The 25,236-nt window shown below is 42.9% G+C and overlaps 1 protein-coding gene across 1 annotated transcript in view; it reads left to right on the top strand.

Annotated features, from left to right (window-relative positions):
* The first annotated feature begins 3,867 nt into the window (after positions 1–3,867).
* The window catches only part of PSME4 (proteasome activator subunit 4), a 107,511-nt gene continuing 86,142 nt past the window's right edge, over positions 3,868–25,236 (top strand). Inside the window, exons 1-3 of the mRNA XM_054986549.1 lie at positions 3,868–4,284; positions 22,465–22,605; positions 23,910–24,026. Coding sequence (XP_054842524.1) covers positions 4,070–4,284; positions 22,465–22,605; positions 23,910–24,026 — 473 coding nt within the window. The 5' untranslated portion in view covers positions 3,868–4,069. The remainder of the gene's footprint in view (positions 4,285–22,464; positions 22,606–23,909; positions 24,027–25,236) is intronic.

Here is a 25,236-nt window from a genome sequence, read left to right as displayed (position 1 = left end):
TAAAAGAAACAAAAGAGTTGCTTAATTCTTTATTATCATTGTTGTTATTATTAATGTTCTCCTGGTATGAACCTCAACACTGAAAACAGTTTTGGGGGATTAAATCTGACTCAAATTACATCTTACCCGGCATTGCAGTTGATGCCTCCTATAGTGTGTTTAACATCCCTTGAACTAATACAATCCTTAAGCGGCATAAGAAACAACATTATACACAAAAAATGTAGAAGTCTAATAATTCAAAAGAACACAAGTACCATATTAATCTGATTAGCAACACTCTGGCAGGGTGTGTGTGTATCGCCCAATTTCTAATCTGCCCTTCCTGGGCAAAGTCATTGAGACAACAATAGTGGACGAATTCCAGGTCCTTCGGATGCTTTTCAGTCTGCCTTCAAGTCAGGCTATAGGACAGAGATGGCCCTGGTAGTCTTAGTCAATTACCTCCATCTAGAGTTGCCAGGTCCCCTTTCCCTTCTGATGGCAGGGAGTGGGAAACCCAGCACTCACATTCTCTTTGTTCCTCTCGTGTATGCAAAGCATGTGCACATGCTCCTGTGCTCGTGCAATGACATCACCTCTGGGTAAATCATGGCGTGGATGCAGAGACGCTTTGCAGCGGGCAGATTTTGGCCCCAAACAGGCCCAATTCTGCCTGTTTGGGGCTTAAATCTGCCCTCTGCAAAGCATGGGAGCATTCTCAGGGTGGTGTGACAATGTCACTCCCAGGAGTTATGTTGTTGTGCTACCCTGGGAGTGCGCCCAGGAGGGCTGTTCCCACACCTTTCTCCTCTGCTGGCTGAGTGGAGGCGGGGGGGGGCAGATGGTGGGAGCGGGGGATCCCTCGCCCCCACCAGGGGACCTGGGATCCCTACATCTGAAAGTGAAAAAAAAGCCAGCTTGTTTCTTGCTCCTACTGGATTTGTTTGCAGCCTGATACAGTATATCATGCCATCCTGTTGAGGCATTAGGAGGCAGAAGTAGGTATCAGAGGTATGTGCCTTGGACTGATTTAAATGTGGACTCAAAGGGTTGCTGTTGGAGATCAGTTGTCTTCAGTGTGGGGCCTATCCTGTGGGGTTCCACAGGGTGTAATCTTATTCTCCATTATATTCAACGTCTATGTAAAGCCTTTTGGAGAAACCATTAGTTGCTTTGGAATTGAGTATCATCAAGATACTGATGACACCCTCCTCTGTCTCTCTCTATCCAAATACCCTGGTGATGATGTAGAGGTCTTGAGCAACTGCTTTGCTGTGATTAAATGGCTCAACAAACTGAAACTGAACCAAGCCAAAACAGAAATTACACTGGTTGGGAAGCCTGAAGTCTTAAATGATGTTGTGCTTCCCATTTTTGACAGTTTAGCTGACTTTTGCTGACTCAGAGTCTTTTTACACATTACTAAATACGTAGGGACACTCAAGTGAACCTCATTTCACGTGTTCTTTCCAATTTTCCATGCACTCACTCGCACAGTCACATGCCAGTTTACTCCACATCACGTGTTTGATATCAGTTCTTCCTCAACTGCTAAAAGTATCCCAGTTTCCCCCACCTCCCACATCCATTCATTGAAATGCAGATCTGATTCTTGACACTTTCTCACATCTTAAAGAAATGCAAATTGGCAGTTCAAAGGACTATACAGTACTTGTTCTTGCAGAAAAAACAGAGCAGAGTTGGTGCTTTGCCCTCCAGAATCAGTTGCAGATGCAGTCACTCAAAGGGAGCTCCTGTGAAATCGGCATTCACGTGCATTGAGCAAGAACAGCCTGCACGTGAATTGAGGACTAGACATACAACCCTGTACTTGAGCATCCTGAGGTTCTTAGTAACTCTCTTTTAAGAGCCAAGGGGTTCTACTGGACCCAGCATTACTGCTGGAGAAGCAAGTTAATGCATCTGCAGATAATGCTTTTTTTCTGACTTAGTTTAGCCTGGAAGATGGCCCCCTACCACGAGTTAGTCAATCTGACCACCTGGATCCATGCCATGGTAACATCGAGATTAGACTACTATAATGTACTCTATATGTTTCCCCTCAAATTCAACTCTGAGACTCTAGTTGATGTCGAATACTGCCACTCAGTTACTATTATCCAAATCACTCTTCTACCACTCCACTTTTATTTTTTATTACATAGCCTCCAAAGTTCTTTGCACTTGAACTTTTCTAGCTCCCCATATCCCCCTACAGCCCACCCCCGATCACCCTCCCTATTTTCTCTAATATTTCAACCATCAATGTGAATTTAGTCTGGTCCCTATGTCTCAGCATAATCTGCCATATGGGGTTATTGTGAGGATAAAACGGGAGAGGGCAGAACTATATACACTACCCTAAGCTCCCCAGAAGGACAGGATAAAATACTTGGCCTGGGGTAAGCTCATTGTCTCTCCAAGGGGCAATGAGAATGTCTGTGTCAGTTGGAAGAATGACTTCAATTATATATAAGGGGGGTCAGCTAAGCTTGCCAGTTGGTGAGAGAGAAAAAAGACACTGCTAATTTATGCAGCAAGTGAAATTTTCATGTTATAAACAAAAAAGAGAACCAATGTGGTTAATATGGTTAGTGTCACACTATCAGACTATGATCTGAGACACCCAAGTTGGAATCCCCATTGTGCAAGGGTAATTTCGTAGAAAAAGAGCTGGAGGAACTCATTAGCATAACTCATTAGTATGTGCTACACACCCCTGCCATCACCGGAAGTGTGTCATTGGCATAACTGATTTGCATATGCCACACCCCCTGACATCACCTATCCTGGCTGTTTGGGACCCAATCCTGGCCATTCAGGGCCGAAATTGGGCCCAAAATGGCAAAAAAGGGATGAAAATGGCTGAAAAGGGGCCCAAAATGGTCAGGATCGGGATGCTGCTGAGTGGGGGAGTGATACACCACCTGTCAGAAGCCCGATCCGGGCCATTTTGGCCCCAATCCAGGCTGAAACAGGCCCCAAATGGCAGACAGTCATGTGGGCAGCGCCAGCTGACATGTGACCTCTTTGGGGAACTACTGGAACTGCGTTCCTGTGCGTTCCCCCTCAAAATGAGCCCTGCATTGTGCCATAGAAGCTTGCTGGGCAACCTTGGGCCAGTTAACACTCACAGTCTAACCTACCTCACAGGGGTGCTGTGAAAATGAAATGGTGGAGAGCAGAATAATGTGAGCTGCATTGGGTCCTCACCAAGGCAGGAGGTATAAATTAAATCCATAATAAAAGGAAACCATGTGACATTTCAAATACTGACAGATTTATAGGGCAATTTAAAAACACTTTCCTGGAAGTAATTCCAGATTAAGATTCTGAGTAGACATGTCTATTATTGCGGGATCAATTTAAGTTATCAACTGACTGGGAGTGGGAAGTTTCCTCCACGGAAATTTATGCCACATTTTAAACAGTGTTAGCCTTGAAAATGTCACCACGCTCCCCCCACCCCCTTTTGCTTCAACAGACTAACGCCTCTGAGTCTGTTTTTCATGGCACAGAAATAAATATGACAAGCCCGCCTGTTACTATCCCTACATCAGGCGGAGGAGAAAAGGCTACTCAGTCACAAAAAGCTTGGCACCCCTACGCGCACGTCAAGGAGCCGCCTGCCTGGGCTGCCTTCCTTCCTCACTGCCTCCGCTCCGCCCTTTCAGCCATCCCTTTGTGTCTACCCCGTCTCCCTTTCCACCTCCCGCCCGTTACCAAGCAGCCCCCATTTTCTCCCCCAGCCAGGCACCTTCCCTGCCCTCTCCCTCCCCTCAGCGCCGCCTTTCCCTCCTCCATCTCCTCCTCCCCGGAGCGGAAGTGACCTCCGCGCTGCCCGCCCGCCCGCTTGCCAGCAGTGCCTGGCGGCGGCGGCGGCAACAACGAGGCCGGCGCTCGTTGGTTCGTTCGCTCAGTTGCTTCGTCACCAGGCGCCGCTGTGTGACAGACGCCCGGTGGGGGGGCCGAGTTCCGCGGCCCGGGCAGCAACGGCGGTGGCCCAAGCCGGCCGAGGAGAGGGCGAGGGAAGCCTTCGGCGAGGCCGCTCGGTCCGTTGTCGAGCGGGGCGCAGGGAGAGGCGGCCATGGCCGGAGCCCCGGCCGGCGTCGAGCCGCCGCCTCCTCAGCCGCCGCCGCCGGTGCAGAAGGAGCTGGTGTACAACAAGCTGCTGCCCTACGGCGACCAGCTGGAGGCCGAGGCCGACCGCCTCCTCGCCCAGATCAAGATCAACCTCAGCCGAGCCGTTCAGCTGCAGGAACTCTGGCCCGGAGGCCTCTTCTGGACAAGGAAGCTCTCCACGTGAGTGGGTTGGTGGTGAAGGCAGGATGAGGCCCTCGGAGGTGCCCCCCCCCCCTATTCTTCCCAATCCGGCTCCTATGTAGGGCTGGCTGGTTGATATCGGAGTGTCTCTCTCCATCAACTGCTAGCTAGAGGACAGTGTGGAGCTCTGCGGGGAGGATTTCTCGCTTTGTAGGTAGTGGTACCTCAAACAGGAACACTTTATTCCCTAATGATAAGTGATCAACAATAAAGTCTTGCACCCTGGTCCTTGCCACGTTAACTTAAAAGGAAACGGTATTTATTTCGTTGGGAGGTATCCTTGCACTGAAATATATTTAAGATTTTGGTCCAAAGCACCTTAAAGACTGGGCTTTGACTCCCAAAAGCTCATACCTTGGACATCTGGTTGGTCTTTAAGGTGCTATTGTACCCAGATCTTTCTGTTAGACTACAAACCAACACGGCTATGTTTAGGATTGTATTTCCATCCATACTGGTGTTTTCAGAAGAGCTGCCATGTTACTCTGTTGCAGCAAAACTGAACAGGAGGCTGGTGGCACTTTAAAGACTAACACATTATTATTCTAGCATAAGTGTCATTGATTCTTGAATAAAAACTAGCTTAAGTTGCCACAAGATTCCTGTTTAGGATTGTACTGTGGTGTTTTGGAAACTAACATTGTACACTGCCTAGTTTTTGAAGCTGGCTTATAAGTATCAGATTCTGATTTAGTTTTAACAGGCCAGTTTTATATAAGCCATGCTGCTAAGCGTATGGGTATCAGTAGATCTTGGAGGGGTATGTATTGTTCCAAGATGAGTGAAGAGATGCGGTGTGCCTCCTTGCTCTGGCAGGTGATAGCAGCACTTCCTGAGTGTGTGTGTTTAGATTTTAACCTCCCCTAGGCCTGAATGCTCAGGGTAAGTAACAACACTTTAAACATTAAGAAACAATCAAAACGTCTTTTAGAAAGTGTAATGTCATTAACAAAGTTCTTGGGACCCTCCAGGTAAAACAACTTTAATTGAAGAAGGGAGATGTAGGGTGGGTGGTGTAGCCTAGAGAAAGAGAGTAACCCATCATTGGCAGAGAGGAAAAATTTCTAGAAGTTCCACCCCTCGTATCCTGATTGCTCAAGATAATCTCTGGCCTACGGCAAATTTCAGATGATTTTAAGGGAAATGAACAAAAAAATGAACAAAAAAATGACACTATCCCGCCATCCACCAAAGTTAGCAAAGATGAGAGAGGGTTGTTTCAAGAAATTGTTTCTTCCTGAGTTGGCACATGAGGAAAAGGGGCAGCTTGCCTCTGTTCCAGGCAGTGCCTGGTGGTATCCAGATTCCATAACTTCCATGGACTAAATTAGACAGATTAGTCTGTTCCTATTATATCTAGCATTTGAGGTCCGTGCCACACATATGCCATTGTCTGCCCCTCTCTGCATTACTCCAGCTTCTCCTGGCTCTGGCACTATTTATAACAGCGACACCAGTGCCAAGGGGCTGGGTTGGGCTTTAAGTAGTTGTAAGGTTCCAGATCTGTTTGAGGGAGATTTTTTTTCTTGCCTGGCTCACATGCCTCAGGGATCCTTCTCTTAGGAACAAGCTGTTGCCTCCTCAATTTGTGCAATCGCCTGTGTGGCCTTGTGTTTGTGAAGTTTCATCTTTCAAAGCTGCTGAGACTTATTTGGGCTTTGGTAAGAGGAGGTTTTGTTAGCTTTAGTGATGGTAGTCATTCTCTGAGCTTCCTAGTTATGCAGCTAGTAAATCATGTACAGCTCATTGCTCCTAAAAATAGTTTAGTATTTGTGTTGCCAAGGTTAGTGTGCAGGTTTTGTTCAGTGACTTTAGAAGCTTTGTACATCTGTCCAGTTTTTTTGAGGCATGATTGTGAAATGGCAGTATTTCTAACCCCAAAGACAAAAACTGCACATGGCAAAACCAAATTTAGGGAATTCATTTTCCTCCTCTCCATTCCCTATACAAGCCTTACGCTGGCTGCTATGTCAGCAAATATTTTATACACACCAAAAATTACAAGTGTGTTCTGAAAAGGCTGCAAGAGAAAAGGCACATGATTGTAGTTTAAGGATGTGGTTGTCTTTGGGGCACTGATAAAATATTTTTGAAGCCATTCTGCCTTCACTCCTGATCAGTGCTGAAAGAAGAACTGTATTAGTATGTAGTAGAAAGAAAAGCTGCTACAGCATATAGGGACTAATTGTGACTGTAAGCTGTAGTGGGTGACTGGCTTTTTTATTAGAGGCACTAGTGATACTGTTGCCTGCAAAAGGTAATCCCTGTTAATTTTCATGGTGATAATATTTATTAAGCACTTGAACAACTACTAGGAACTGTAAAGTTAACAAAACAGGGGACCTTTTCTGTCATCTTACAATCTTATAAAGGCATTTAGCATTTTTGGATATTTTATCTGGCTAATAGAACCTTAAAAGAAATTGATCAAGAAGATACATTTCATTAACATTTCATATAAGAAAAGCCAGAATACAAAGAGAAATGATTGACGGGGCAGGGTAAAATAGATTGCTGGCTTTGAATTTAGTTTCATAGTGCTGTGGTGGTATTTTTCAGAAAGAAACAAGGTTACAAACGGCTGGATTGTTGTTTATAAAAAACTTTAAAGTTGGTGCTTTTCATACATTCTTAAAATCCCTTGCCAATACCTAGTCCTGATGCAGTGAGCAGGTCTGTGTCTGCGTAATGTGGCTTTTGTGGCTTTGTTAGGGTTCAGATATATTTCCTATTGTTTATTATATTCTGCTTTTCCTGTTAGTTCAGAGTGGCTTAACACTAGGAGATCCTAGTGGTTTCTCAGCCATACCAAATTAGCTTTAGAGAGATACAGTAGTTGATGCTCCTGGACTGTTCCCAGACCATTCCCTGTCTAAGTCATAGTAATTTTTAATACTCTCTGAATAGACCTCTGTGAGTAGTAATGAAAAAATGAACAGTGCTATTCAGCTGCTCACTAGTGTGGTGGTTTTTAGAGAAAGGATGGCAGCAAGGTTCTCTTGGATAATGGCTGGCATTTTTACCATTATGCTTATAACTAAAACCGTAATGCAAGTATGACTGCTAGTACTAGCTTTGTGCTGCTGAGCTACACCTTTAGCAACAGCACAAATAAGATTCATCATCATTACTACAATAGCTTTGCTAGCATGAATTTATCATGTGGTTCATTTACAAAAGTAAAAAGCATGTGGCTCATTTTACTTGAACTATGAAGTGTCCTTCCCAGCTGTTTTTCAGAAAGTGGCTCTATACAATCTAGTAGAAGTTATTTAATTAGTTTGCCCCAATGCAGGGAAAGTGTCTTTACCAAGCATTCCACAAAGAAAAGAATGTCAACATAATGAATGCTTACACATACCTTTCAACTTTAACTCTTTTTCATAAATGGGGTAGGAAAATGACCATCAATATGGCGCGGGTGGGTGAGGGGTGGGGAATTGCTGGAATCCCTGATATGTGTAGTGTGTCACTGTGGGATCTCTGGCAAGATTCCTGTGAGGGATCCTTCATAGGAATCTTGTCAGTGCTGAGACTATCCTGTGTCCAGCAAAAAGAGCAGATTGACCCCTTGCTATCCATGTCTTGAACAGCAGCACCTCTTTCCTTGTAGCCGTGAATAGGAATTGTTGATTTTTTAAAAGGGCATCAAGGAAATAGAAACCAAGGGAGTACATTCAGAGACACTGATAGGTTGCGGAGGGTGGGGGAATAAACCTTTTCTCTCCCTGGTGATTCTGGTCACTGAGAACCCTCATCCTATTGTATAGTCACATCCTGGCTTCTTCTTGGACTCTAGTGTAATGGGATGTCAGAAACTGGCTTATATATATAGATTGCACAACTATTTACCTACGTAATTCAAAATAGGCAAAGTATAACCTTGTAATTCAATACTTATATTTTCTTTTGTAAGTCTGCTGTTGGTAAGTGTCATCAGAGTGTCATCATAAGTGATTTTGTTTACCAAGAAAGATTCTTAGATAGAGTTACAGTGGTAGATATAAAATGACTCACATGGTTGCCTTATGAAACATTTTGAACTTGACTAGACATAGTGTGACACTGTTTTTCCTCTAGCCATCTGCTGCTACCTCACAGTGTTTACTGGGTGGGAGGCCTGTTTTCATTCTAACGATAGTTCCATGGTGATGCTATCAAAACATGCTGAGGCAATGCCCAAGAAAAAGCCCTGGCTTCTGAAAAGTCCCGTGACTTTAGAAGATGGTAGTACCTACTGGTATTAATCCTTTTCAAGTGTGATGTCAATTTACTTCTCATTCTGTCCTTACAAAATCACTACATCATTGGTTAAGAAATGGGATAATCAGGTGGTGTGTTTTGACATCTTATGTTTGTTGGGTCAAGTGAATTGTCTTGGACACAGGATACTGGTACATGTACAGTAGTGGGTGGATTCAGATGGTTAATGAGATTCCCGGTTTCCATTGTCTATTCTGAGATACTTGCAGTTCACACTTTGTATACATCATGATGGTAGGAGTCTTGAATAGTGTGGTGATCTGCTTAAAATCCTCTGGCATATTTGCAACTAATTTTAATACAACATAAATGTGCCCAATTTACAGGCTGTTTATCTGGCTGTATTTGTATTTAAAAAGCACTTGGGATGGCTTACAAAACATAAAACAGATCAAGATGGATATGTTGTGTTAGTCTATGTGTAGCAGTGGAAAAGAGCAGGGTCCAGTAACACCTATAAGACTAAAACATTTGTGGTAGGGTATGAGCTTTCGTGAGTCACAGCTCACTTCTTCAGATACAGCTAGAATGTGAGTCCATCTGCCATTATATCTTGGAGAGTGGAGTGATTACAGATGCTGAATTACAATAGCAGGTAAATGACAATAGCTGGCATCTGTAATTACTCCACTCTCCAAGATATAATGGCAGATGGACTCACATTCTAGCTGTATCTGAAGAAGTGAGCTGCAAAACAGAACACAATAAATCAGCAATTGTATTTCAAAATTAATATATTAAAACATCCCCTCACAAAGTAGTATTCTAACAGTCCATAGCCATCAACTCCCAATAAACTTGAGGAAATGTATCTGAACAGTAGATAATCTTTATGTGCTTATTAGAATAAGGTCTTCGTGAGAATAATGAATTCCAGATAAGGTACACACAAGACGGCAAATTATCTAAGAAAATCCCGGTCCAGAAGGGTGTTAGACAAGGTTGCTTATTAGCGCCCTTCTTATTCAACACCTATGTAAACACACCGATTCAATTTCTACACAAGACAGATGTCCATGCTCCTAGTCTTGCAGGAAGAAAGGTACCAATCTTCAAGTATGCTAATGACACTGTTCTCCTGTTGCAAACCAAAATTGGGCTAAAGCGTTCTATAAACAACTTTAGTGATCAATGCGATACTGAACTTTTAACAATTAATTATTCGAAATCTAAAATTATACATTTTAGCAGATATTTTTAGAAAACTAACTCGGAAATCAATAGGAACATTATAGATCAAGTTAAAAACTTTCAATATCTGGGAGCCATTTTTACACACAATGCTAATTTCAAGGTCAACACCATTTCATCAGCAAATGCTGCAGAAAAGAGTGCTAATGCCATCCTTAGATTTTTTAGAAAAGAAGGTGTGGTTTTTATACCGGCAGCTTTGAAACTATTTCAAACAAAATGCTTCATTCGACTCTTATACAGATCACAAATGGTACTGATCACTAATATTATGATCCCTGAAACGGTCCAGTCTAAATTTCTTAGATCTCTGTTTAACGCACCTAGATGTACCTCTAATGATATTCTTAGACAAGAAGCTGGTCTGCCCAAAGTTGAATTAAAAATCTGGGAACATGTATTACATTAAAGGTAAAGGTGCATTACTGGCTAAGAGTTCATCTTGAACTGAAGGGTTTGATTCCCTTGCTGTTAGCTTCCAACCCTTATCCTGTATGGTGCTCAAAGATAGCTGATAAAATTAAACTGATTGGCCTGGACCCAGAAGCCCTGTTTGACATGGGGTTCAACAAAGCAAAAGCTCTAATTACTCAAAGATTAATTGACATAGAGTCCCAAAATGATGAGGCAATACTCCTTCTAAGTTATAGAGCTTTAAAAAAGGACTGAGCTATACCATATCTCCATACTGTATCACAAATGAGAGATGTAGATGGGCTCTTTCAAGAGCACGATTCGATGCATTTCCCTCCGCAGTTCTACATGGGAGATTTTCTTATCTGTCTTTGCAGCAGCACTGTTGTCCCTGCTTAAATAAAGTGGTTGAGTCTATTACACATATACTCTTGCACGGTGAATGCTATCAAGAAGAAAGACTTTAAATAATTATCCCACTGCTTTCCAGATTTAAACCATTACAATATTATATTGACTTCAGCCCTGAAACTCTTTGGATATACCTCTTAGAAGATAGCCAGAAAACTGTATCTTATGCAGTTGCAAGGACTAAGGAAATGTTAAATGCTGGGAAATGAATTAGTGAAGTGAGTTTTATGGATTCTCTGTCTGTCTGTCTGTCTGTCTGTCTGTCTGTCTGTCTGTCTGTCTGTCATCTTATCTTTTATGTATTAATTCATCTTAAATATTTAAATACTGTCTCTTTTGTCTATATTTAAAAAACGTCTTTTTATCTGTATTTAACCTGGCTGGTCTTTTGACCATAATAAACTTATATCGTCGTCGTCGTCATCGTCATCATCCTTTTTTGAAGAACATAATCAAATGGGCCTGAGGGTCCTTTCTGGGAAGAGAGTGTTGGTGTGACTGTTTAAAAGGGCCTGTTTTTAAATGCCAGCCAGTCTATTCTCAGAGAAAACTGGCACTCAAACCAGGGCCTCATCTAGTGACTTGGAGTGGGGTACACTTGTTCAGGAGTGGGCATTCTCTGAGAGCCAAGCTACAAGTGATGCCTGACACAGGTTGGACACTTGTCAGCTTACCTCAAGTTTTGATGGGAAATGTAGGCGTCCTGGTCTTACAGTTTGGCTCTCCATTTAATTAAAGTTTACAGAACCCCCCTTCCCCACACACACACACACACACACACAGTGGAGGGGAAGGGGGGCGCCCGGCAAGAGCCCGACGCCTGCACTCCTCTCCCGACCGCATGTTCTCTCTCCCATAGAATGCCGCTCTGTACACTTCTGTAAGCTGCAAGACCAGGATGCCTACATTTCCCATCAAAATTTGAGAGAAGCTGACAAGTGTCCAACCTGTGTCAGGCATCACTTGTAGCTTGGCTCTGAGAGGATATCCATCCAAACCCTACAAGGGCTTTAGAAGCACTTTAAATTGTGCCTAGAACTATTTTGAAGTCAGTGCAGTTCATTTGGCACCAGTGTAATGTGTTTCCTGTGGCTTTAAGACAGCCCCTCAGAGTGCATTTTAATATAGCCTGAACCTTATCAAGGCATGTATAACAAGAGCTAGGCCAGCCTTGTTCAGAAGTGGCCACATGTGCTTTGTCAGCTGAAGCTGATAAAATTCACACTCGGCCGCTAATACTACTGAAGCCTTCAAGAATATGCTAAGCTGTACAGAGAGGAATGCAACCTGATTCAGAAGAGGCAAACCACCATATCTGCCTTGTCTAGATTTGGCTTCAGTTTGTTCAGCTTCAGACAGTGGTTCAGAATTTCTACCTGCATACTTGGGTGTGATGAAAAGGAGAAAAAGAGCTGTTAATGATCTGTCCTGTTATTTCCATTCCATTCCTCCCCTGATTGGTTTTGTGCAGATGGTAAGAAGGATGGGGAATGAAATTAAACTTTGTAGGCCCCTACAGGACAGCTCCTGCTGGATGAAGTCCTTTACTACCAGCTTTTGGAACCTCCCTTAGTGTTAATACTGGAGAAAATGTACATAAACACCAATCTCCAACTTGCTGGATGGTGCAGAAAGGTATCAGAGTCTGATAGTCAAAGCCACCGAGTGGTCTAAAAGAATCAACAGGACCCCACTCCTACTTTCTGTATCAACCTCTGCCATCAACCAAGGCATTCAGGGACATTTTTGTACCAGAACTGAGACTGAAGTCAGACTAGTAAGGATGATAATTTTTTAAAAAGAGTCCCTGGAGCCATCCTACCATCACAAACTCTGTAGCGGACTCAGAGTGGCTTATAGCAGTTTCGTTTGCCTGTCTATGCCTGTCTTCTAATTCTCACAATTTTTTTTACAAATGGTATGGATGCTGGAGGAAACAAAGAGGACAGATTCCATTTCTTAACATTTTTTGTCCCATTTCTCCCCAAATGTACTTCAAGTTCTGTTCCTCCTACCTTCCCCCACGAGATACCTGAAGAGGCCAGTGTGTGTAATGACTATGAGATCCAGATTCCGTTTACCTTATTTTGAGGATAAAATGATTTTTGGGAGAACTATGTATGTTACCTTTAGGTTCTTGAAAGAAAGAGAAATATAGTTAATAATAACTAGGCTGTAAGCTGTGAAAGCTTCTGCTATACTAAAATTAGCACTACTTGACTCGGACTATTGCAGCTATCCCAGTATATTTTATATCAGCAGCTGTTGACATTCCTGTCTTTAATAATCCATCTGGTCTCCTTTTGAACTCTTGCTATTCAATTAGTTAATAGCATTTTTAAAAAAAGCAAACTGCTTGTAATAACTTCACAGTGAGTTGGTTCAGAGGTAGCTTTCCTGGTGTCAGTCCCTGGCAGTTAGGTCCCTCAAGCCTTCCACAGTTAACACTCAGGTGTTCCAGTTGAAGTAGCTTTATTGAGATCCATGCAGTACAGGTGTTCACCTGAAGGTGGCAATTGGCAGAAGTGACAATTCAGACAAAGGCATAACTAATTATAGGTAAACTTCCTACCCTTTGGGGTCCGTTGACATTCTGGTACGAAACCCCAAATAGGTTGCATGGGAACAGATTAGTTTAGACTACATGAAGTACAAAGCAAAATATCCCAGTCTCTGGGAAAAGATACAATGTGTGCTGCTAGCAGCTCTCCTCCAAGGACACTTTCTGGAAGAAGTGAAAGTACATATTTTCAACAGATCACGGAGAGGCCCACTGGCCCTCCTGCAATTAATATAAGCAGTTAAGACACTCTCAGATGATCTACACAGAATAGAGCATATAACTCTGGCAAACAGCATTGACCAGTACAAAATGCATAATACAATTGAGGCAGGTATGCTGGCATACATGACACCTAATCCTGCAAACCTTAGCTTGGTGGTTCAGAACATGCTGTGGGTTCACATGCACTTTTCTCCTTTATATCTCTGCTCATCCTATGCTGTATTTCTTTCCCTCCCTTACTTTTCTACCCATAGCTTGCTACAGTGTGTCTAGAAACAGAAACTGAAAATTAAGGAAGGGAATCTGAGCATGAGATGGGGAGGAGGGGGCACGTGAACACGAGACATGGGCATTGCATTTAAACTCAGTGGAAGTGTCCTCTTATTCTGGTATTCCATTTAGGTGGCAAATCAAAGTATGTGATCTTAGAAGTAAATCCTGTTGATAGCCATAACATCCTGCCTAACGTCATGATTCTTCCATCCCATTCTGTTCCCTCCCATTTGGAAACTGGAATATGTCTAAGGTTTATTTAAATGCGCACACGTGACCTGTACTCTTTGGGTACAGTGTCAAAGTGGCATAACTGTGCTGGTGCAGGCATGAAATTGAAACACTACAAAAAGGTACTTAGTAATAGTCCCTTTTCACTTGCAGGAGTCATGGGAATGGGTTACTAAAAGAAATAATACCTTCCCCACACCCCAGTAACCATTACAGCTCATGAGATGTAAGACAGAATCACTTCTGGTAATCACTCTAAAGAAATTTCTGCATGGTGAAACATTTTAGTAGCTTCAGCTACTTATTGTTTGCAAAAGGAAATGGGGTAGAAAAAAGAATGCACCTGTCTCCTGGTCACAGTGATGCTAAAAGGAAACCGTCCGCAGACCCTGGCACATTGCCCACATGGTATCCTATGCCTGCTCAACAGAGGGTAAATATAAGCGGAAAAGATCTCACTCCAAGGGGCTGACAGCACAATAATTGCAGCAGTGTCCATATTAACCCTACTGCAACCCACCAGTGAACACTGCATGCTAACAACACCGCTGTGACAGCCAGTGATGGAGGCAACCAATTGCTGCATGCCGATATGCATATGCCGATATGCATGCCGAATGGCCATAGCCATTCAAATTAGCCTGTTGATACCCACATGTGGAACTCAACAAGAGAGGAAACAAAGGGAGCAGGACAAGCTCCAATGCAAGGAGGGTGTAGTGTAAACTGTAGGAGCCCTGTAATGAATGCTCTCTAGGGATCTTTGCAGGTGAAGGTTCGGTTTCCTTCCTGCAACCATGTTTGCATGTCTTGTGCTGTATTGGAACTGTTTCCATATGTTCTTCTGGGTGTGCTCCATGGAGCAGTACGTACTGCACAGTGGGATAGCTGGTAGTCATCCAAAATTGGTTGTGCCCCTTGTGTCCCTGCTTGCAGGAGATGGTAGTTATACTTACATGACCTGATGCTGACAGCATGGTGCTCTCTTGCCAGCCTATCTACCTCTACCTGCACTATGCATTCTTACTCCTAGCAGTTATTCAGGGAGGGAGAAAGGGAGGCAGGAATGGATATTGGAGCAATACACAGAGTAGGCACAGTGGGACATTGAAACAAATTTGCAGCAGTTACACTTCGGGGCAAGAGATCTTCCTCCCTTGCTGATCTGTGTGAGGTGCATTGTCCTTACATCAACCAGTTAGATAACTAGTGGCTCTCCTTTGGAGTTTGTGTCCTTAGAATGTTATACCTGTAAAGGTTCTGGGCACAGCAGTGTTAGAAAAACACTATGATTCTATTGTTCTCTTTGGCTTCTTGTGCAAAGTCCCAGAGTGTGTTCCAAGTGTGTCTGCCTTGAGGTGAGAAAGAGAGGTCGCACGGCCTGTAACTTGGGATTGTCATCTGGGCTGTGGTGTCCTGTCTGAAGCTTATGTTGTGCTAGGGAGAATTGTGGTTGATGCAGACTTACTCAGTAGCCTAAGCTATGCCATGGCAGGGGGTGGGGTGGGGAGTTATGTTTTCAGTCAACAGAAGTGTAGTGTCTAGATCACGCGAAGCGATGGTATCACTCTGCTCTGGTTAGACCTCACCTCGAGTATTGTGTTCAGTTTTGGGCACCACAATTTCAGAAGGATATAGACAAGCTGGAACGTGTCTGGAGGAAAGCAATGAAGATGGTGAGGGGTCTGGAGACCAAGTCCTATGAGGAAAGGTTGAAGGAGCTCAATACGTTTAGCTAAACTTAATGTTTGTGCTCAAACTCCCTTGTGACACACCACAAGGTGGGTACAAAACAGATTCTGCCTTCTGCGCCGTAAAATTCAGTTCAAGAAAGCAGCAACTCTACACAGTGGCCCATATGCCAAATCCAACCCAATACATCCCATGAGGTGGGAGATGGTATACACATTAAGTGAGTTGGCAGATGACCGGGGGGAGGGGGTTATGTTCCCCCCCTCAACAGGAGAATGGCACGCTTCAATCTCAGCCATATGCCTAGTGGAACATATCTGTTTTACAGGCCTGACGGAAGGATAATAAATCCTGCTGGGCCCTGGTTTCCACAGACAGAGAGTTCCACCAGATGGGTGCCAGGACTGAAAAGACCCTGGCCGTGGTCGAGATCAGGCAAGCATCCTTGGGGTCAGGGTCCACCAGTAGTATTTTATCAGCCTATCTAAGTACCCTCCAGGGAGCGTATGGTGAGAGGCAGTCCCTCAGATATGCTGGTCCCAGTCCGTTAAGGGCTTTATAGGTTAAAAACAAAATCTTGAACCTAATCCAGAACTCCGTATGGAGCCAGTGCAGTTGAACCAAAACAGGTGCTGTAGGCATCCCATACAGCATCCTCGTAAGGACACGTGCAGCCACTTTCTGGACCTATTACAATTCTGGACGAAACCCAAGGGAAACCCTGCACAGAGTGAGTTACAGTAGTCTAATCTGGAAGTGACCATTGCTTGGATTGCTGTCATTAGGTCAGTGGTTGAAAGGTAAGGGACAAGCTGCTTGACCTAATTCAGATAGGAAAAGGCAGATCTAGCAACTGCAGTGATCTGGGCTTTCATTGATAAGGAGGTATCCAGAATCACCCCCAGACTCCTAATTGTTGAGACAGGCATAAGCAACACCCCATTGAAGGCCAGGAGCTGGATTCCTGAACCTGACAGCTCATGACCCAAGTTCAGGACCTCCGTCTTAGTGGGATTCAATTTCAGCCGACACTGTTTCGACCATCCAGTCATGGCCTGCAAGGCTCCAGCCATGGCATCTGGGGCAGTGTTGGGCCAGCCATACATCAGCAAATACAACTGGGTGTCATCTGCGTATTGATGGCACTCCAGTCCGAGACTTCATACCAGCTGGGTGAGAGGAAGCATGACCTCTCCTACTCCTATCCTATTATTTCTTAAGGGACAATTACACAGTTACAACATGACTTTGTATATCGCAATAATCTTCAGGAAGACAGCTACCACTTTATAGCAGAACTAGCTGTATTTAAAAGAGAAATTTAGTTTCAATTATCAAAGCTTTCTGCACCACCGTACAGGTGGAGCTGAGCAAGTTTAAGAATAGTTATTCAAGAAGGTGTATTTTATGATTTTAAAAAGAGGAAATTCTAGCAAGAAATCAAGAACTGAAACGTACCCTGAAGTTAATGAATGTTGAAATAGTGTTTGGAAACCACTCAGACCTGTTCCTCCAGTTCAGCCTTTGGTGTGACAAGCTGAAGGAGAAGCAAATAACTCTGCCTCCAGGGACCAGCAACAGACAGCATGTTGGCACACTGACACTCCTGTTTCATGCCTAGTGCAAGGATGCACAACTTACTCAGCGTGGAGATCCTCAGGGGAAGTATTATGTGGAAGGTTGCAGTTAACCTACAGCTTGCACGTAGTAACATTTTATGAACATTGGCTCCTGATTCCATGTGCTATATAGAGTTGTGTGGCATTTCGATCCCTTCTCTACTGTATACTTAATTTCAGGCCTTCTTTCTTGAGTAAAAAATAGAGATTTTGAACAAAGAAAATACTATTCCAGTGGCATTAGTACCTTTGAAAGAGTATTAACACTGATGATACAGCAAACAAGCTATGTGCATCTCTCCGCTCTCCCTGAACTATAAACGCTGATGTGTTTAAAATCATGGCTTCAAGAATGCCTGCTGGTTGAGAGAATTGCTAAGTCAGCTTCTGTTGTCTCACAAATCACAATTGTATATTGCAAACCTAAGAGGTTTAGAGCATTGGCTGCTTTACAAGTTTTATTTTTAAAAAGAAAAAATAGTCTCCTTTCTAGAAATTGATAGTAGAGATTGGAGAGGGGGAATTATTGTGGCCTGTCGTTCCATCATTCTCCTCTCCAGGTGCTAGGTCAGAGTAATTTCAAGTGTGCCTGGTGTTGGGAGCATGAGACAGATCAAGAATTCTGTTTGTGTACTTCCCGGCTTACTGCCTATCATTCTCCCTGCTTACGGTATTAGAGATAGTACTAGAATTGATAGCGAACCACAAGAGACTTAATTCTGGGGGACTTCAACATTCAGGCCAGTTTCCCTTTGAATTGTGTAATTTGTGACTGCCTTGACAACCACGTGGTGGTTCCATAATACTTTGGTTTTCTACACACAAAGGAGGTCATACTGTCCTTTTGTTTTTCTCTGCTGGCCAAGTTTAGTATGGAATGGGAATGAATAAGGCTTTATGGTTTCTTTGCCATGGCCTGACCATTTCATGGGGAGGTTTAGATTTGCAGACTCAGAACCTTTGTAAGGATAGGGTAGGCAACCAAAATGGTGGCAAACAGATTCAGATGGGTTCTTGACAGCTCACTGAGTTACCAACTGTCATGGCTGGTGCTCCTATCAATGTCCCTGTCACTATGGAATCTGGGCTTGACTATGGTAGTAGATGTTAATTGTTGCCTTGTCAAACCCGTATTGTTCCTGAGTTCATTAAACAGTGAGAGTCAATGATGTACATCAACAGATAAATAAACTGGCGCACAAATGGAGGAAAATTCATTTTAAATTATAACTAAACCTATTGTACAGACCCTGAACTGGATAGCCCAGGTGAGCCTGATCTCGTCAGATCTCAAAAACTAAGCAGGGTCAGACTTGGTTAGTAATTGGATGGGAGACCTCCAACAAAGACCAGGGTTGCAGAGGCAGGCAATGGCAAACCACCTCTGTAACTCTCTTGCCATGAAATCCCCATCAAGGGTTGCCTTAAGTCATGCTATGACTTGAGGGCACTCCCCACCACTATTGTACAGAGTTTTTGTGTCTGTTTTGTGGTGATGATGTAAACATGTTTCATCACCAACGCAGCATCTATAGAGAGCTGTCCAATGGAGCTGCTCCAGTTGGTGATCAGAATATTTCATTTAACTTCGATGATGTTAATCCAGGGCATTCCACAGCCTACTGTAATCTTTTTGCAAAGCACATCTGCAGTGTCTTAAACTCCAGGATCATAGTAGATCGGTTTTAGAACATCTTCAGAGCACAGTATTATCATAGGTTTTTTTGGGATGAAGTTTAGTTGTTGCAGCCTGAGAGTATGACAGGGTGCTGATGGGAGGTATCTTAGTGCTTTATGATCCTGCCTGTTGTAGCGTTTAGTCGTTAGCCAGAGGAGACTGCCTGGCTGGGTACTGGGGTTGTAAATGCTTCATTGAAGGAATAGATAGTTCTGTCTTGAGGCCCCTCCTTAAGAAGCCTTCTCTGGGGGTGGGGGGAAGAAACCTTTCCTGGATCCTCAAGCTTTTGATTAATTTTGGCCATTTGAAAGTATCCCCCTCCCTTTTGGGGGCAAGTTGTTGTCATTCAGCTTCAGGCTTTCTTTGATGAAAACAGACCTCTAAAGTGGATTGACCACCTTTTAAAATGGGGCAGGTGGTTGTTGGCTGTTTCATTGAGACCCATGTGGGGATGGCAGGGTTGCTTAATCGCTAAAACCCAATTAAGTTGTATGTCTGCACCAGTTACCAGTGAAGGGATAATGTAGGGTTCCTAGGTAGACATCTGACGCTTGTGCATGCTGAGAATGAATTGAACAGAGCTTGTGATAATGTATTGCTTTGTTTGCCAAGCTGAAGAACTCACAAATGCAGTATCAATGTACGGTTAACTTTCAGTGGCATAATTTTGCCTTCTCGTTTGGTCTTGGATGGGATTACTCCAGCTATTCCTATATTTTAATTGATTTTCTGGTTTCTGTGGGTGATTTGCATCGAAGGCAAATGCAGTTCCTCCACCTTTTCTATTGACTGTTACATTCATTCTCTGCTGTTCTTATTGCATGCCATCCTCTTTTAATGATCTGCATTCTCTTATGAAACAGGATAGTCAGCACAGGTCACTTCAGCTATCTGTGTAGTGTCACTGGCATTACTCCTTGGATCTTGGTTACTATATTTCATCCTTCCAAATAGCCCTTTTTTAACTACAGCATTACATCAACACGGAGCAACAATATACACTAATTTATCATAAAGCTGTTGCTACTTAGTTAGCCACCTTGAGTTAGAAGATATAATGCAGGACACACATTTTTAAAAAATAAATAAAACATCTCTCTTTGATTGTCATGGCTGTAAATGCAACTCTTATTGCCTCACCTGCATACTTTGTCTTGATGCTGATATAATACAGCTATTCTGATGTAACTGAATGTTTGTTATAAAGCAGAAGAAACAATTTCCTTTTCTATAAAGGTTAGTCTCTACCCTCGTTTTCCTGGTGTCAGCATTAGCTGACCTGCCAAGGGTATCTCCCTGGCTGTTGAAATTACTCTGAAGAATGCCTGTGGAATGTTTCTGATTATGCCAGTGCAAAATACTTTCCATGAAATGTTCCCTGGGGAGAATACTGTGCATGCCTGACAGAGGTGCCTGCAAAGATCACTGACAGAATGCAGTAGCCTTTTGCTGTGTGTGTGTTTTTTTTGTTTGGGGGGGCACATTTGTGTTAGCAGATTTATCACAAACTGGATATTAGTATGCAATAGAGAACATAGGCAGAAGTAGATTTGATCAGGCATTATTCCCTGGGAAGAAAGATCAACTTGTGGGGTTGTATGGTTCATAGGCAGGTATCTGATGTTTGTGCATGCTGAGAATGAATTGAATAGAGCTAGATAAACCCATGAACAATATAGGTTCAATGAGTAAGGGGCATCCAGCCCTACCTGCTTATGAAACATTAAAATTAGGAAGGGAACTGAACTTGTACTACTGAGCATTTTGTGTTCAGAATGCTTTACTTACATTATGTTAATTATTCTTCTGGGAGCGCTGTAATGTGTGTTATGTGGCATCAAGTCCCTTCCAACTTATGGCTACCCTATGAATTAATGCCATTCAAAGTGCGCTATCATTAACAGTCTTGCTCAGGTCTAGCAAACTGAAGGTGTGGCTTTCTTTATTGAGTCAATCCATCTCATTTTCCTCTTTTCTTTCTGCCTTCAGCTTTTCCTAGCATTATTGTTTTTTCCAGTGAGTCTTGTTCTCTCATGATGTGACATGTGCTTCTAGATTTCATTTTTCTTTTTGGCTGTCCATGGTATTCATAATACTCTTCTCCAACACTACATTTCGAATGAATCAATTTTCTTTCTGTCATACACAGTAACACGGAATACCATAGTATGTGTCATATGCCTTTTGACTTTCCCTTTGCATCTATTCACATCAGCAACTGAATGTCCTTTCAGCTTTAATCCTGTTGCGTCATTAAGAACAATGCTATTCGTACTTGTCTTCTGCACTTCCCCAGTAGCTAACTGAGTACTTTCCCAACCTGGAGGTCCTATCTTCCAGCATTACATCTACTTTCATTTTGGGTTGTCTTATCGTAGGGTTTTTGAGATATCAGATGATCAGAAATGGTTTATCATTGCCTTCTTCTGCACAGTACTAACCAGGGTTAGCTGAAATGTCAGTGTCATTGTCTGTGAAAGATCCTCTGCTAGTAACACCCTCGGCTACTGCTGCTCAGTAGTTGCACTTGAAGGATTCCTCCACCCCCATCACCGCTGGAACTGTCAATGCTCTTCTGCTGATGTGACCGTTGATTCCTGAAGGGGATGGATGTCTAGTGACTCAGCTTTGACCATTCCTACTTGAATGACTCTGCTAGAAATTTAGCCTCTTGACATAATCCAGACTCCTGATGCTATTGCTTCACTGACATGCTCAAACCCCCTCACCACATTAAGGTGTGCGTTCAATATCCACAGCCTTTTCAGTGGAGGGCCTTCCTGCTTTACCCCTCCTACTGCAGCCTCTGAATCCCATGAAATTCTGTTCTTGCAGTGCAGCAAGCCCTCGGGAACAGTGTGGGGGAAAAGTGGGAGTCTGCAGTGGGAAGAGGGAATTGGCAGAAGTTGTTGACTCCTTTTTCATAAATGGAAATGCTGTTCCACTGGAAGAACTGTGTGGTTGGATAAGTATCAGTAATACTGTCTTGCAGATGGGAGACTGTGGCTAAGAGATAATGCTGTGACTAAGACCATTTAATGAGTTTATGGCAGAGGTGATCTGACATTTGAACTTGAGATCCTCCAGTTCACAGTTCATTTTCTTAGCTTATGAACAGTACCAGTATGTTGATCTGAATGCAGGATTTCTCTTGATTTGAATCCCTCTTTCAATCCAGGGATAGATCCCTGGTCAAGGAAATCTTTTCAGACATACAGAGCCCTTGAAGGGCTCTGTTCCCTTGAAGCAGGGGACCTGAGTAGAGTGCTCAAGAGAGTCAAGACTTTAAATGAACTGAGTTTTCTCCCCAGTAAATAATGCCTAACAAGTACCTATATTTCTCCTTTATCAAGGCAATGATAAACAAGCAGCACTGTCCCAGGTTTTAATTCAGGAACATGGGATACCCTGATGTATATTTTCAAATATCTGTTTCAGAGATCTTGTCTTTATTCTTGTTTCTTATCAAAATAATTGATTGGAAAAAAGCTTTGGTTGGCTTATTTCTTTCTGTAGTGGTTCACACTGAATAAGCTAGCCCAATCTGAGTTTCTGAATGAATGTGTACAATACATTTATATTCTTGTTTTATTTTCTTTTAGGTATCTGCGGCTCTTTGGGAGAAAGTTTAGCAAAGAAGATCATGTTCTTTTCATCAAGCTTTTGTATGAGTTAGTAACAATTCCAAAGCTGGAGATCAGCATGATGCAAGGATTTGCTCGCCTCTTGATAAATCTGCTAAAGTAAGATATCATCGTCCTTATGTCATAGAAGTAGGTTATGTTGAAGTGAAGAGTTACTGGGTGGGGGAGTGGTCTACAATTTTGTTTGGCCTTGATAGCCAGGCAGAACTTGTGGTGGTTACCGCTACTGCTCTCTCTCTTCTCTCTGATGTCACTGTTCGAGAGCCAGTTAAGAATTCTGTGCTGTTTGTCAACCTTTCACAAGCATTCCCCATTCTATAATGGCCTGGAATACGAATGAGTTCAGGAAGCTTGCCCTGAGACTGGGTTGCCTAGTTCTGTAGGGCTATCTTCCTTTTTAGCAAGGGCATGTGCATTGATTTAAGATGGATTCTTCTGTGTTGTTAGTTACTTGGCCTTTGACTGTGGCCGGTGGTTTTCTCTTGCCACTTTCCCGTGTCTTGTGGCTTCATAGGACATTTGGACTCTTTAGGGGTTCTGAGGTGACATAATGCTGGATTTTGAAGCACCTGGAAGCAATGAAAAGTCTCCACAGTGTAGCATGATTGCAGGGATGAGCCTCCTCATCCTTCTTCTGAGCCTGGTTTAAAGGTGGGAGAGCTTGTACCTGAATTTGTGTTGGGTTCTGGAGGTACTTGAAAGCCGCAGAAGTCCATTGCCATATTGGAGGCAAACTCACACCCATCACTCATTTTTTGCTTGCTATAAATGCACTTGCCAGGTTAAACAATATGCTCATCAGTGGTGAACAATATGCTTGCCACTTCTGAATATAAATTGGCTTGAAAACTGAAGGTAAGAAAGCAGCTTGCTGTGTGAGAGTCTATGCAAATGGCCAGCGTAGATGTAATGGTGGCAGTCTCTCAGCCACTGTCAAGAGATTGATAATGGGCTCTGCAATTTCACTGTCCTCCTCTGAAAGTTTTTTTGCTTTCCCCTGCGAATCATGACATGGTTAAACTCTTACATCGGTATAGATCCTGTTTGCTCTTAGCTATGTGCCACTTAACCAGGATTTTGCTAGTTTGCTTTCAAATCCTGGGGGTTTTTTGGTGGGGGGGAACCCTGTTTAATATTAACCACAGTTAGTGTAGGTGTGATAGAATTACATCTGTATCTATCAATAGTTTTTAAACATGGCTTCAACTTTGCAAAGTGAAAACTTGAATGCTTTACATTTCCTAAGACAAAGCATGAGAGGTTTCCTTGGCATGTTTTAAGCTGTCAGAATGTGTGAAAGAAGCGATGACTAAGCAGGAGATGCAGCCATGTTGTTTTTTCTCCCTGGTTATGAATGGCACTTGCAAGTATGAGTAATAGTTAAACTTTTCTTTTTAATTTAGGAAGAAAGAACTCCTTTCAAGGGATGACTTAGAGTTACCATGGAGACCTCTTTATGAAATGTTGGAGAGGATATTGTACTCGAAGACAGAACATCTTGGGTTGAATTGGTTTCCAAAGTAAGTTTTTTGAGTTCTTGAAAGGATACAAAATACAGTCCATTGTCCCTTTTGGTCTTTGGGATATTGACAGAGATAATGCAGTGTTGGCCCCTAAAACTAAGCAAAATTTAAGTCAAAACTGCTGACAGTCAGCTTTGAAAACTTAAATTAGTTGATCCAATAAATATTACTTTGCCTGCTCAGACTTTCAAATTGCTCTAATTAGAACGTGCTGCTTATCAAATAACATGTTTCTCTGGTCATTTGGACCAAGAATAACAAGGTTAAGATTATTTCACTTGTCTTTTTACAGTGAATGTTCTCCATTTTTTTAATTACTCATCTGCTTTCCCGGTTTACGGGACATGAATAGGTGACATGATTATGGTTCATTAGATGATTAATCTATCTAGTCTGAGTTCTTGAAAATTACTACTTGGTGCTTGCAAGCTGGGAATGGAAAACTGACCATTTGCAAGAAGCTAACAGCACAGCCCCACCAACTTCTGGTTGCAAGTGCTATTTTGGAGAGGAACGATAGCTGAGTGGTAGAGCATGTGCTTTGCATGCATAATGTTCCAGATCCAATCCCGGGCATCTCCTATTAAAGGGAAAGACCTCTGCCTCAGGCCTTGAACTGTTGCCAGTCAAAACAGACTGTACTGGATTAGATAAGCCATGCTCTGATTTGTTACCAAGTTAATTATATCAGTTCTCCAGGGAGAAGATTGATGGACTTTTTTGCATTTCTCTCCTGCCTTTCTTCCGTCATGGAACTTGCAGAGGCTTACAAAGAATTCCCAAGAAATGTCCCTTCAGGGTGCTGACCAGAGCTGCTTAACTTCAGCAAGTTTGCTGTATCTTGTACCCTGTAACGCTACCCTGGGACCCTTGTTCTTCCTCAGATTATAGGGATGCTTTCATAGCTCAATAGGAGAGCATGAATTTTGCATACAAAAGAATCCCCATTCAATACTTGGCATTTTCAAGGTAAAGGTTCACAAGATCAAGGGTTTTGTTTGCCTTGCTAACTGAGATGTGTCAAAAGGAGGATACTAGTAATCATATCTTGAACATTTCAGTGTCAAAGTAGCGAGCTGTACTTCTGAGCTATGTCCCCTCCTCAGTCTAATTAGTTAGGCCATAATCTTTTTGCCATGGGGGACTGCTGCCCTTTAAACTCCCATGTAATATCGCATGCAGCTGAAACACGGGTGGAGTTGCTTCT

The sequence above is a fragment of the Eublepharis macularius genome, chromosome 1, assembly GCF_028583425.1.
Source record: "Eublepharis macularius isolate TG4126 chromosome 1, MPM_Emac_v1.0, whole genome shotgun sequence".
NCBI lineage: Eukaryota > Metazoa > Chordata > Lepidosauria > Squamata > Eublepharidae > Eublepharis > Eublepharis macularius.
The sequence above is the reverse complement of the archived record's forward strand: the minus strand, read 5'-3'. Positions and strand labels throughout refer to the sequence as shown.